The sequence below is a fragment of the Zingiber officinale genome, chromosome 8A, assembly GCF_018446385.1.
Source record: "Zingiber officinale cultivar Zhangliang chromosome 8A, Zo_v1.1, whole genome shotgun sequence".
Taxonomy (NCBI): Eukaryota; Viridiplantae; Streptophyta; class Magnoliopsida; order Zingiberales; family Zingiberaceae; genus Zingiber; species Zingiber officinale.
In genome coordinates this window covers 11,958,614-11,971,815 of record NC_056000.1, presented here as the reverse complement: position 1 = coordinate 11,971,815, position 13,202 = coordinate 11,958,614, and the positions used below count along the sequence as shown (strand labels likewise).

Sequence of the window (13,202 nt, the reverse complement as noted above, 5' to 3'; positions counted from 1 at the left end):
ACATGCACATAACGCCTATGTTAAACCATATGTTAAACCAGTATGTTAAACTTTTTTCTTTTCTTCCTCGAACACAAAAATGATAGAAATTTTTTCATTAGGTAAACCAGTATGTTAAACTTTTAAACATCAAATTAATTTTTTATTATATAAATTTAAAAATGACTATCTTTAATTTCTCCTGGTATTTTTAAATGAAAATTTTTTCACTTTAAATGGTTTAGATTTATTTTTAAAATTAAATATTTTTTAAATAGATATTAAATTTATAAAAAATAATTTTTAATTAAAATTAATATTTTTTTAATAATGTTTAAAGATTAAATAATTTATATTTTATTAATTTAAAAAATTATTATCAAAACTTAACCATATAATTTTGCTAGCAATTTTACTTCTCAAAAATTACAAATAATATTTTTTTAAAAAAAAAAAATTGCCTAGGCCTCTGGAAGAGTTGAGACTGGCCCTTCGTGTTCCTCCTTGTCTCTATTTAAGCACCACCTCCATCCCTACTCTCTTCACAATCCAAACCCATGACGACCAGGTTCTTAGCGATCGTCTTCGGCCTGGCCGCGCTGCTGCTCGGCTCCTCCGGCGGTGTGGTGGCCATCATCAGCGCCTCCCTGTTCGACCAGATGCTGAAGCATCGCAACGACGCTGCCTGCCCAGCCAGCGGGTTCTACACCTACAACGCCTTCGTGACCGCCGCCAACTCCTTCCCCGGATTCGGAACGACCGGCGACGCCGCCACCCAGAACCGGGAGGTCGCTGCCTTCCTGGCTCAGACTTCTCACGAGACAACTGGTTCGTACTACATTTCCAAACACATTTCATTATTATTATTATTATTATTATTATTTCCTTAAATAAGTGAAACAAAACATAATTAATTCATAATTTCGATTTGTTTTTCATGAACTTTAAGGTGGCTGGCCCAGCGCACCCGACGGCCCATATGCATGGGGCTACTGCTTCATCCGAGAACGAGATCCTCCTTCGGACTACTGCTCCGCCGACGCGCAATGGCCGTGCGCCGCCGGACAGAGTTACTACGGCCGCGGCCCGATCCAACTCACCCAGTAAGTATTCCATCTATATTTTAAAAATAATTATAAAAAATGTTCTAACATAAACGAATAAAGTTAATTAATTTCTTATTCGTGCAGCAATTACAATTACGGCCCAGCTGGGAGTGCCATCGGTTCGAACCTCCTGAGTAATCCGGACTTGGTCGCTACGGACGGAGTTATATCCTTCAAAACGGCCATTTGGTTCTGGATGACACCGCAGGGGAACAAACCCTCGTCCCACGACGTGATCACCGGACGATGGACGCCCTCCGATGCCGATCGAGCGGCTGGAAGACTTCCAGGGTACGGGGTCATCACCAACATCATCAATGGAGGGATCGAGTGCGGCAAAGGTTCGAACGCTCAGGTCGCGGATCGGATTGGATTCTACAAGAGATACTGTGACTTGCTGGGGTTGAACTATGGCGATAATTTGGACTGCTACAACCAAAGACCGTTTAACGCTTAGTTTAATACGAAATGATGATATATCATAATGAATAAATCGGTTGCTTCGATATATATGCTGTAATGACACTAGCTAGCTAGTGTTCTAATAAAGACTTGATAAAGTTGGAGATGTTTGAAAAGCTTCACTTTTTAAAATTATCAGATTTATGTTTACCCGGTAAAAAAAAAAGGATTCCTATTGAAATCCCAATATGTAAGGTTATAAATGAATCAAGTGTTCGTGAATAAATTTGGCATTCGATTTGGTAAGAGCTTGTTTACGTAAAATTAATTAAATAAATAAACTTGAACAGCTCGTTAAGCTAAACAAACAAATTTGAATACATATGTGTTCAGCTTGTTAACGTTCGTGAACAACATTTATGAGCAATGTTCGTGAACAACGTTCATGAACAATATTCACGAACAATATTCATTAATAATTTTTTTTCAATATGCTAAATAAATAATAAAATAAATAAATAAATTTAAATTATCAAGCTCAATAATTAATCAAATAACTAAAAGTTTCAAACAATCAAACAAGTTTGAATTGAGAGCTTGATAACATCTAAACGAACCAAGCTCGAATCAAGCTCAAGCCAAGCTCGAACCAAGCTCAAGTCAAGCTTGAATTGAAAGCTTGATAACATCTAAATGAACCAAGCTCAAGCCAAGGTTCAAACAAACTCAAGCTCATAAAAATTAAACCAAGCCAAGTTTGAACACTCATTTCAAAAGCTTGGTTTGAACACTCAATCGATCATGATGAATGCACACTGTGGATGTATAGAGTATCAAATCTCTCACTTTTAGAAATTGATCACCAAGCAAATCCAAAAAGATCAAAGCCCCGCCTCTTTCTTTTCATCAACACTTTTTTTTTAAATAATAATAATAATAATAACTTAACATATGTACAAAATCCATCCTAAATGCAAAGTATATCTGAGATAAGGGTAAGAAAAAAAGAATGTGTCTTAATTTCCTCAATCTCTAGTTTGAATTCGTCTTCGAAAAAGGTCTTCTATGATATGGAGTTCATCTTGCTTGAAAGGCCCAACTTGTACACCTCAATCGCCAACTACGCCTCCCACCTCACCGCCCTCCTTCTCATAGTCTCTAAGTCCACTATGCATGAGCCCATGCCCATGTCTGCTACCCTCCTCAGTCCTCACTGCAACCTACTTTGGCTTGACGACTGTTTGTCCACTCGCTACTACTGTCGCATACCTCCAGGTTATTGCGTTGCGCTGCTCCATCCATCTCCACCCTTGATCGAGCCTCGCCACCACCTCCTCTGTGCACTAACCGATGCACATTGTCTCGCACGATAGGCACTTCACAGTTCACCCAGCTTAGAGGTCCCGCGTTCCCCATTGACATTGATATGGCAGAATTTTGAAGCCCCCACATGACTCATATGCGCAAAAATCATGCTGAGTTGTCAATCAAAGTCAAGTCAAGGTAAGTCAGATGTGACTTAAAGGGAATCAGACCCATCCCATATGAGATTCGAGTTTGATCATGCCTACTTAATTAGTACATTCATCCCTAGAAATAGAATTTGCCTGGAGACAAGATAACTACTAAGACTCAGTCTCAATTATCAACATCGCTTCGGTCTCGGCTCCGGACTTTGACATTTAGGGTTGTAAATGAACCAAACGTTAATAAACAAGTTTAGTGTTTGGCTTGGTAAGATTTTATTTATGTTTGTTCAATAAACACAAGTTCAATTAAATGAACAAGCTTGTACAACTCGTTAAACTAAACAAATAAGCTTGAATATATGTGTTCAACTCGTTAATGTTCATGAACAACGTTCGTAAATAATATTCATCAATAAAACTCTTTCAACATGCTAAATAAATAAAGATCATTTCAAAATGAATAAATAAATTTGTTTTATCAAATTCAATAACCAACCAAACAAGCTTAAAATGTAAAAGTTTCAAACAATCAAACAAACTTGAATTTAGAGCTCGATAACAACTAAATGAACAAAGCTCAAGCCAAGATTGAACCAAACTCAAGCTCATAAAAAGAAACCAAGCCAAGTTTGAATAATCATTTCAGTGACTTGGTTCATAAGCTCGGTTTAGCTTGACTTGACTACCTTATTAAACAAATTTGAACACTATAAGGCTTGACTCGTTTACAACCCTACTGACATCTTCTTTGTCTCGGCCTCGGGTCCTAGCATCATCCACGCCTCAGTCGTCAACATTGTCCCAGCCTCAGCCACCTACTCTATCTATGACTCAGCTTCAAACCCCGACATCCTCCACGTCTTAGTCTTAGTCACTAATATCACCCCTGACTCAGCCTTAGTCATCGACATCGTCCTAGCCTTAGCCGTTAACACCATCCTAAACTCAGTCTCATCCACCAACTTCGTCTAGGACCTAGCCTCAAATCCCGACATCATCCATGCTCCAGCCTTGGATCCTGACATCCTCCACACCTCAGTCTCAGTTATCGACATCGGCCTAGGCTCGACCTCAGTCGCTAACATTGTCCCGACCTTGGCCTAAACCATTGACTTCGTCTAGGACTCGGCCTATAAGATCCCAACATCCTCCCCTCTCAAACCTTAGTTGCCAACTTCATTTATCCTCAAGACTACTCAACATTGACTTCATTTCCTCATCCTCGGATCAGACCCACACCCTATATGTTAGCTCACTGAAAACATGTAGGGCACACATGGATAAGGAAGTGACATAATTGTTTTAATAACAAAGCCATTTTTTCCCAAGCGATGTAGATAACAATTGTGAATATTCCAGAATATGTGACACTAGATGAATAGAGAAGCAGTTATGTGGTTATTGTTAGGATCGATGATCGCGGCTAGAGAGGGGGGGTGTGAATAGCCGACCCCAAAATCGCGTTTCTTTCTACAAATTAGGGTTAGCGCAGCGGAAATAAAACGAATAGAAACGAAAGCGGAGAATAGCAAACCTCAAACTCGTCGATGTAACGAGGTTCGGAGATGAAACTCTTACTCCTCGGCGTGTCCGTAAGGTGGACGAAGTCTATCAATCCGTCGGTGGATGAGTCCCCGGAAAACCGGCTAATATGAACTCCTTATGGGTGGAGAAACCTCGCCACAAGAACTTTGCAACAGCAATAAGGAGTACAAAGAAGAGCAAGAACAAAAAACACAATAAATGTACAAATACTCGCTTGCCTTCTCGTCGACTGAAGTCCCGGATGAAGCACCAACTTCACGGACGAATGCCAACAAGCAACTCAGTCAAAGAAGCTCCCCCGAAGCTTCGGAGCTCAGCAAAGCTCAAGCACAGCTTTCAGAAGAACAGCAGCTCGAGGAGGAAGAAGAAGAGTTAGTGTCAGCAACCCTCGATCTCTTCTTATATCCCCTGATATCCTGGCTAACCTGCGAACCTGCAAGCAAAAAGACCAGAACACAGATGCCCAAAATAACCTAGCCGTTGAGTCACAACGGCTAGGGCTGGACCGATCAGGCTCCACCCTGATCGGTCCAGAGTGCTGCTGATCGGTCATGGGGACCGATCAGCATGCTTTTCTCCCGAACTTCTTGCCTCTGATCGTTGTTTCCTGATCGGTCTGCAGACCGATCAGATAACACTCAGTAGGCTACTGTTTGGTTACTGATCGGTCACCAGACCGATCCAGATACCCAGTGTTTCACTGGATCGATCCACTGATCGATCCAGAGCTTGGTTTTTGCCCAAACCAAGTCCTAAACCTTCCAAACCAACATCCGGTCAACCTTGACCTGTTGGTACATCATGCTTAGCATCCGGTCACTCCCTTGACCTGTTAAGACTCCCCACCAAGTGTCCGGTCAATCCCTTTGACCCACTTGGACTTTTCTCTTCGTGTCAAGTATCCGGTCACTCCCTTGACCTACTTGACCTTCTCAACACCAGATGTCCGATCACCCTTGATCCATCTGGATTTTTCCTTGCCCGGCTTCACTCACCAGGACTTTCACCTAGCTTCACTCACCAGGATTTCCAATCTGCCCGGCTTCACTCACCAGGACTTTCCCACTGCCTGGCTTCACTCACCAGGACTTTCACCTAACTTCACTCACTAGGATTTTCACCTGGCTTCACTCACCAGGATTTCCAATCTGCCCGGCTTCACTCACCAGGACTTTCCCACTGTCTGGCTTCACTCACCAGGACTTTCACCTAGCTTCACTCACTAGGATTTTCACCTGGCTTCACTCACCAGGATTTCCAATCTGCCTGGCTTCACTCACCAGGACTTTTCCGTCTGCCTGGCTTCACTCACCAGGGTTTTCACATTTGCCTGGCTTCACTCACCAGGACTTTCCACATCCGGTCCAGAGAACGAGCTACTGAGCCCTCTCTGACCACAGTTCGGAAAACGAGCTACCGAGCCCTCTCCGACTTCCATCCGGTCCAGAGAACGAGCTCCCGAGCCCTCTCTGACCTAGTCCGGAGAACGAGCTACCGAGCCCTCTCCGACTTCTACTTGCCAAGTTCCCATACTTGGACTTTTCCCGTGTCAGGTCAACTCACCTCGGGTCAACCAGGTCAACCTAGACCTAAGGTTGTACCAACAATCTCCCATCAAAATACAACTCTTTTGTTCTTGTCAAATATCAAAATACAACTCGAGTCAGGTCAACTCGAGTCGGGTCAACCAGGTCAACCTTGACCTAAGGTTGCACCAACAGTTATCAGATCTGGTCTCCTAGATGTCTTCCCTCAAACATGTGATGCCTAGTGGATAGAGAAATAACTAACGGTTGTCAAATTTGATCCTCTCATTGGCTCATACGAGGATGATGAAAGATAACGCAGTGTTTGACATGGAGATGCTCTTCTGACAGCTACATAAATCCTAGAGAAGACAATTAAGTGCAAGAGGTACTCTCTCTCACACTCTCTTTGGCTACATCAAACTCTCGCACTTTCTTCTTCTTCCTTTGCTAGCTTCATACCTCAAGTAAACCCTAACCTGAGCATTGGAGTGGCCTGTCGGGATCCCTTCCTAATGTCATTTTAACTCTTTGTTGAAGTGTGTTTCAGGTCCTCCTCATCCTCGTCACTTACTATCTTTGGAGAGTGTGCACGTCAACTCGTTCATTGACTGGTGGCTTGACCATCCACAGTATTTGACCGGAATATACACCACTAGTATGTCGTAATGTTGTGGTGGGTTCTCATACTGTCGCTTGCTCACCACGTAGAACGGGATGTGTACCTCCTCCCATGTCACATTCTTAACCGCCAGTTGTGCTTGGAATACCGGCTCCGAGTTGAGCCGTCGGTAGTCGATGGCGTAGAGGTGTGGGATGAGGGAGAGGCGGGAGAAAGCAAACTTTGAGGTAGCTTGGTTGCTAACATTGAGGCAGTGGTTGAGGCCGCCATACCAGGAGCCAGTCAGAACCACGTAAGTCCCACGCTTGAAGGTTGTGGCAGTCCCAAGTTGCCCCTAGGGCGTAATACAGATGGTGGGCACATGATTTTCTGGCGTAATGATCGGGGGTTGATTTGTAAGTACCCTGTGGAGGTTTTGATGCAATCAACCAAGTCAAGTTAGGTTATGTCGTGATTTGATCCTTGTGTCTTAGTGTGCAGGAACTTAGGAGTATAGGAGGTCGAGCGAAAGACGAAGCTAGCGAGAAGAACGACATGGGAGAGTCCGAGGGACGAGGCGTTGCGAAAGAGTACGCTAACGGACGAGAAGATGACGCACGATATTTTTGAGGGACGAGAAGTCAGAGTGAAAGGTTACTCAAGAAGGCTGGAAAATGAGTTCGAGTGAGCCCTATTCCGAATGACCGAAATCACCCAATCGAGTGGAGCCTGAGCGAGAGCTCGGACGAAAAAGTCAAAAAAAAATTGTTGACTTTGGTCTAGGCGCCAGCCAGGGCGCCCCGGGCTCACGCCCTGGTTGAGGTGTTTCAGCCCGGTTCGGGCTCTCGGACCTGGTTCATGCGCTCGGACTAGAAAACTTATCGAAACACGAGGTGTCACGATCCATTGCGCTGTGGATAAAATTTTATCCACCCTAAGCGCTCGGATTAACGCTATAAATATAACTCTAATTTCAGTAGCTAAAGAACAACACTTATAAATGAATTTTTCTTTATGTTCTACTATTTTTGTGAGCTGTCAATGTTGTAAAGAGGCTACTCCGCCTAAAGGAGATTTTAATGAGCTTCATTTGTCTAGGATTAACAATCCTTTGATTGCAAACTTAGTAAACTCTCTTGCCTCTGTTTTAATTTGTGCATTTGCTGTTTGTTATTATAAAGTATTTTGCCTAACTTAGTCCGAAGATCGAGAAAGGGTATTCGTGTCTTTTCATACCTATTCACCCCGCCGGCCGCTACGGACCAACATGATTATCAGGAACTGACGACCTGGGGTTTACCCCACCATGCTCCTAATGTTTGTGTACCTGCATTTACCTCCATCTATATTGTTGAAGCTGACACTAGGGAGTTGTTAAGATAACGGATCTACCTTTGAACACGATATAAGCATCAAGGGCGAGAGACCAATAATCGTCGATGCGGGTGCACACGATCCAATCATAGCTGAAATTGCCTTGCTATTCGCATAGCCTGATCATCCTCAGGCAGCCTTCCGCCAGATTAAAGTACTTAAAGTAGTGTGTGAAGGATTAAGTCTCTATTAAATAGGGTAATACGGGATTAATAATAACACAATGATTTTATCATTAAGAAATTAAATCTCAATTAAAGTAAGTGATCTATATGATGGAAGACGAGATTTTAACTTTTATGTTTTGAATGTAGATTGAATGAGTATATTCAATAATCTAGTTCGTTAATATTAATGATTTGTTAACGCTTTATGAATTTGATAATGGAGATGGGCTTGGTATTAAAGGGAGAGGTGAAAATTTATTTGGGCATTTTGAGATTTTAACTCTTCTTCGACTCTTCCCCATTGAGACTAAAGCCTAGAATTGTCGTCCATTCTTGTAGTAGACTTCCACTGCACTCGTAGAAATTCGTACTTCAATAAGTAGGAAGTAATGACTTTAGCAATAGATTCAGGTGAGTCATTCGTATGTGATTTCAGTTTTGCCTAATTTATTGATAATAGTTAGATCTTTTAGATGATGTATCATATGGTTTTGTTTTGAAGTATTGATCACTATGATTTTAATTGGTATTAGAGTTTAGGATTAACTTATCGCCGTGTTTGAGTTGTAAATTAAGGGTTGATTGATTGTTTGTCTGTTCGAGCGTCGAAATATGTAAATTCCGGTTTGGACCCTAGCAGAGCTTGAATTATAAATTGGGATCGCTTCATTAAATCTCAATTAAAATCTAGCCAGTGATTTCCTTTTAACATACAACTCAAATTGAGAGATGACGAGTATAATTTTTTCAGGCAATTTGAATTACAAAAATTCTTCAAATATATTAACAACGAGAACTATTCTTGAATTAGCATTTATCTATTCGTATATTGAACTTATGTACGAATTCATGTCATCGTCCAATCAACAGAAATTATTTAATTAATTGGTTATTCAGAAATTAGACGTAAGCGCCACAAAAGTCTTCATGTATATCCGAGCCCGTTTCTCAGTGCATCTGTCAGTCAATTGACCAGGAGACGCGCCTAATTCGTATCATACCTGGAGCAGCCCATGTTCAAGGCTTCAAGCTCGACGAGCCACCATACTAATTCCACACGAAATCCGCAAACTGTGGGTTTTTCTTCCACTAGAAGTAACAGACTGTGTGTTTCTTCCACAGGTTCCTTTTTTTTTTATTGAACAAAAAATCTGCCAGTCTAATTTTGATCTTAAGACACATGCAAGTTAGTTCGGGTGAACTAACAAGAAGGATCAAAGCAACTTCTGAGCATGCATGCGTGTTCCTCTTTGGCTCCTTGTGGACTTTAAGAACTTGATTTTATCATTTCAGACGCGGCAACTGACTCGACGCTAACACGTTGCACTGTATTTAAGCACCACCTCCATCCCTCCTCTTTTCATAATCCAGACCCGGCCATGACGACCAGGTTCTTAGCGATCGTCTTCGGCCTGGCCGTGCTGCTGCTCCGCGCCTCCGGTGAGCAATGCGGGCGGCAGGCCGGTGGAGCTGCGTGCCCCGCCGGGCTCTGCTGCAGCAAATTTGGCTGGTGCGGCGACACGCAGGAGTACTGCGGCCCCGATAATTGCCAGAGCCAATGCCCCAGTACCCCTAGCGGCGGCATCATCAGCGCCTCCCTGTTCGACCAGATGCTGAAGCATCGCAACGACGCTGCCTGCCCAGGCAGAGGGTTCTACACCTACGACGCCTTCGTGACCGCCGCCAACTCCTTCCCCGGATTCGGAACGACCGGCGACGCCGCCACCCGGAACCGGGAGGTCGCTGCCTTCCTGGCTCAGACTTCTCACGAGACAACTGGTTCGTACTACAATTTCAATTCTTTAAATTAAACAAATAAAAATATATATAATTAATTAATAATTTCTATTTGTTTTTCATGAACTTTCAGGTGGCTGGCCTAGCGCACCGGACGGCCCTTATGCATGGGGCTACTGCTTCGTCCGAGAACGAGACCCTCCTTCCGACTACTGCTCCGCCGACGCGCAATGGCCGTGCGCCGCCGGACAGAGTTACTACGGCCGCGGCCCGATTCAACTCTCCCAGTAATTATTCCGTCTCAAAAATTTCTAAAATAAACGAATAAAGCTAATTAATTTCTTATTCGTGCAGCAATTACAATTACGGCCCAGCTGGGAGAGCCATCGGTTCGAACCTCCTGAGTAACCCGGACTTGGTCGCCACGGACCGAGTTATCTCCTTCAAAACGGCCATTTGGTTCTGGATGACCGCGCAGGGGAACAAACCCTCGTCCCACGACGTGATCACCGGACGATGGACGCCCTCCGATGCCGATCGAGCGGCTGGAAGACTTCCAGGGTACGGCGTCATCACCAACATCATCAACGGAGGGATCGAGTGCGGACAAGGTCCGAACGATCAGGTCGCAAACCGGATTGGATTCTACAAGAGATACTGTGACTTGCTGGGGTTGAACTATGGCAATAATTTGGACTGCTACAACCAAAGGCCGTTTAACGCTTAGTTTAATACGAAATGATGATATATCGTAATGAATAAATCGGTTGCTTCGATATATATGATGTAATGGCACTAGCTAGCGCTAATGTTACAATAAAGATTAATAAAGTTAACGGAGAAGTTTGGAAAGCTACACTTTCTTAAAATTAACGAGTTGGGATTGCAAATTATATTCTAAATTCAAATTCAGGGTTAATCCTACTAAATGGTATTATAAATTATATCAGATGTTTTTTACCTATAAAATAAAAAGGATTCCTATTGAAATCCCAGCACAGCGACGCCACTGTCTGCCCTTTTCCCTAACTTTTCAAGTAATGAGGCAATTGATTTCCTTTCACTTGAAGAAACTGGCCATGCACCAAACAAGTCCCACCTATCTAAAAAGATCAAAGCTCCTCTATAATTTTATCAACACATTTTTTTCTTTTTTATTAAAAAATAATAAAAACGTAATATATGTAAAACTTCATCCTAAATGCAATAAAATCGAAAAAAATATATCTTTCCTCAATCTTAAGTTTGAATTCTTCTTCCAAAAACAGGTCTTCTATAATGTGGAGTTCCTCTTACTTGATAGGCCCGCCCAACTTGCACACCTCAATCAAGCACCTCCCATATTGTAATTTTAGAGTCATAATTATAATTATAAATGTCTAATATAATTTATTAAATAAGTCATAAATTAATGTCATAAAATTTAGAATTAAAGAATTTTATTTAAAAACTTAATTGTCATGAATATAATAGTGTGGATATTATATATACAATTTTTGATTTACTGAGAAGTTAAATTAGAAATAAGTCAACTTAGACAATTAAAAATATTAGTTATGGTCCTAGTTTGCAATATGAAGGTTTTGTTATGTACCCACCTATAAAACTCTGTAAATGTTAAGGAAATATCCAAATTGAAGATCATTGTCCAAAATTGACTGCAAACTACGAGTTCTAGTACACTTCTGCAATTCTAATTATTATGTTTGTGAACTTTTAAGAATCGAATAGAGTTTAGGATTTTATATTAAACTCTTTCAAACTAGTTTAGTCAATTCTAGATCAGTTGCAATTGTTAAAGGGAGAAATGAGCTTAGTAAGTTTATTTCTTAGTGTCTTCAGAGGAAGAGAGGTTGAAGCACAAGGATAAAAATATACATTTGGCAAACACCCCTAAAGATAAACGCAAGAGAAAAATTGTGACTACTAAAGATTTATATATATGTGAATAAACAAAAGCAAAATAATGACAAGAAATGTCGTTTCTTCTTTAACAATCTTGACATGAGAATGTTCTAAGTACTATGCATGATATGTGAAAAAAGAGTACATTTTTAAATTTAGTTTGTTCTGAATAAATTTAGCTTTAGTAGATAGAAACATTTGGTGGTTAGAGTCTGGTGTTATTATTAATATAAGTGTTTCAACATAGGCTACCTGAGCTACCGAAAGCCAATCATATTGAAAGATGCATTTATGCAGATGATAGCAAATCAGTCGAAGTGGAAGTAATAGAGTATTTTAGATTGTTGTTAAACATTGATTATTATTTAAACTTAATAGATACTTTTGTTATAACGTCACTTAGACCGAATTTGATTTCTATTTATAATTTGGACAAATTTGATTATTGTTGTTCATTTGAAAATAATCAGTTCAGTTTATCTATTAATTCTAATATTATTAGAGTTGGTCCATTTATAATTTATGACAATCTATATATGTTTGATATAAATGCTTTTTATATTGAAATCCTAAATGTGTAATCACGTGGTAATAAGTGTAAATTTAATAATAAAAATTTAGGTGTATTATGACACAAACGTTTAGGACACATCTCTAAAAATAGAGTTAAACTATTTGTATCCATTGGAATTTTACACTTCATTGATTTATACACCTAAACATTTGTGTTGAATGCATTAAGGGAAAACAAATCAAAAGAAAGAAAGAGGATGCATATAGAGTTACAAAAGTATTGGAATTAATACATATAGATATTTGTGGACTATTTCCAATACCTTCTTGGAATGGTAATAATATTTTGTATCATTCATAGATAAGTATTCTAGACATGTATACCTATTTCTTATATATGAAAAGGCTTAAACATTGGATGTTTTCAAATCATTCAAGGTTGAAGTCGAGAATCAACTTGACAAAAGAATTAAGAAAGTCAGATATGATCGTAATAGTGAATACCACCGAAACCTTTTATTCAATACCTAAAGGAGTGTGGAATCGTTCGATAGTATACCATGTCAGGCTCACCAATCATGAATAGTGTACCTGAATGATAAAATCTGACTCTTAAGGATATAGTAAGGAGTATGGTTAGTCATTTAACTTTACCAGAGTCACTCTGAGGGAAAAGCATTAAAGATCATAACTTACATTCTAAATCGAGTACCCACTAAAGAAGCTACTAAAACACCTTTTGAGCTTTGGATAAGACAAAAGTTAAGTCTAAAAACATTTCCAAATTTGCGGATGTCCAGTTGAGGTTAAACCGTATCGACCACATGAAAAGAAACTAGACTCCAGAACAATAAGTAGTTGCTTTATTGTATATTCTG

The 13,202-nt window shown here is 40.6% G+C and overlaps 2 protein-coding genes across 2 annotated transcripts; both read left to right on the top strand.

The window, feature by feature from the left end:
- The first annotated feature begins 511 nt into the window (after positions 1 to 511).
- On the top strand, positions 512 to 1,697 carry LOC122012638 (endochitinase-like). Its single transcript, XM_042569241.1, has 3 exons — positions 512 to 807; positions 929 to 1,082; positions 1,170 to 1,697. Exons 1-3 carry the CDS (start codon positions 537 to 539, stop codon positions 1,540 to 1,542), a joined length of 798 nt encoding a protein of 265 aa, XP_042425175.1. The 5' UTR covers positions 512 to 536; the 3' UTR covers positions 1,543 to 1,697.
- A 7,819-nt stretch (positions 1,698 to 9,516) lies between these two features.
- LOC122012472 (endochitinase-like) lies at positions 9,517 to 10,758 on the top strand. The gene is made up of 3 exons (XM_042569017.1): positions 9,517 to 9,948; positions 10,040 to 10,193; positions 10,261 to 10,758. Exons 1-3 carry the CDS (start codon positions 9,549 to 9,551, stop codon positions 10,631 to 10,633), a joined length of 927 nt encoding a protein of 308 aa, XP_042424951.1. The 5' UTR covers positions 9,517 to 9,548; the 3' UTR covers positions 10,634 to 10,758.
- The last annotated feature ends 2,444 nt before the right edge of the window (positions 10,759 to 13,202 follow it).

Coding starts and splice junctions, on each gene's coding strand:
- LOC122012638 (XM_042569241.1), top strand. CDS start 537: ATGACGACCAGGTTCTTAGCGATCGTCTTCGGCCTGGCCGCGCTGCTG. Junction 808..928: donor GACTTCTCACGAGACAACTG/GTTCGTACTACA, acceptor ATGAACTTTAAG/GTGGCTGGCCCAGCGCACCC. Junction 1,083..1,169: donor GGCCCGATCCAACTCACCCA/GTAAGTATTCCA, acceptor TTATTCGTGCAG/CAATTACAATTACGGCCCAG.
- LOC122012472 (XM_042569017.1), top strand. CDS start 9,549: ATGACGACCAGGTTCTTAGCGATCGTCTTCGGCCTGGCCGTGCTGCTG. Junction 9,949..10,039: donor GACTTCTCACGAGACAACTG/GTTCGTACTACA, acceptor ATGAACTTTCAG/GTGGCTGGCCTAGCGCACCG. Junction 10,194..10,260: donor GGCCCGATTCAACTCTCCCA/GTAATTATTCCG, acceptor TTATTCGTGCAG/CAATTACAATTACGGCCCAG.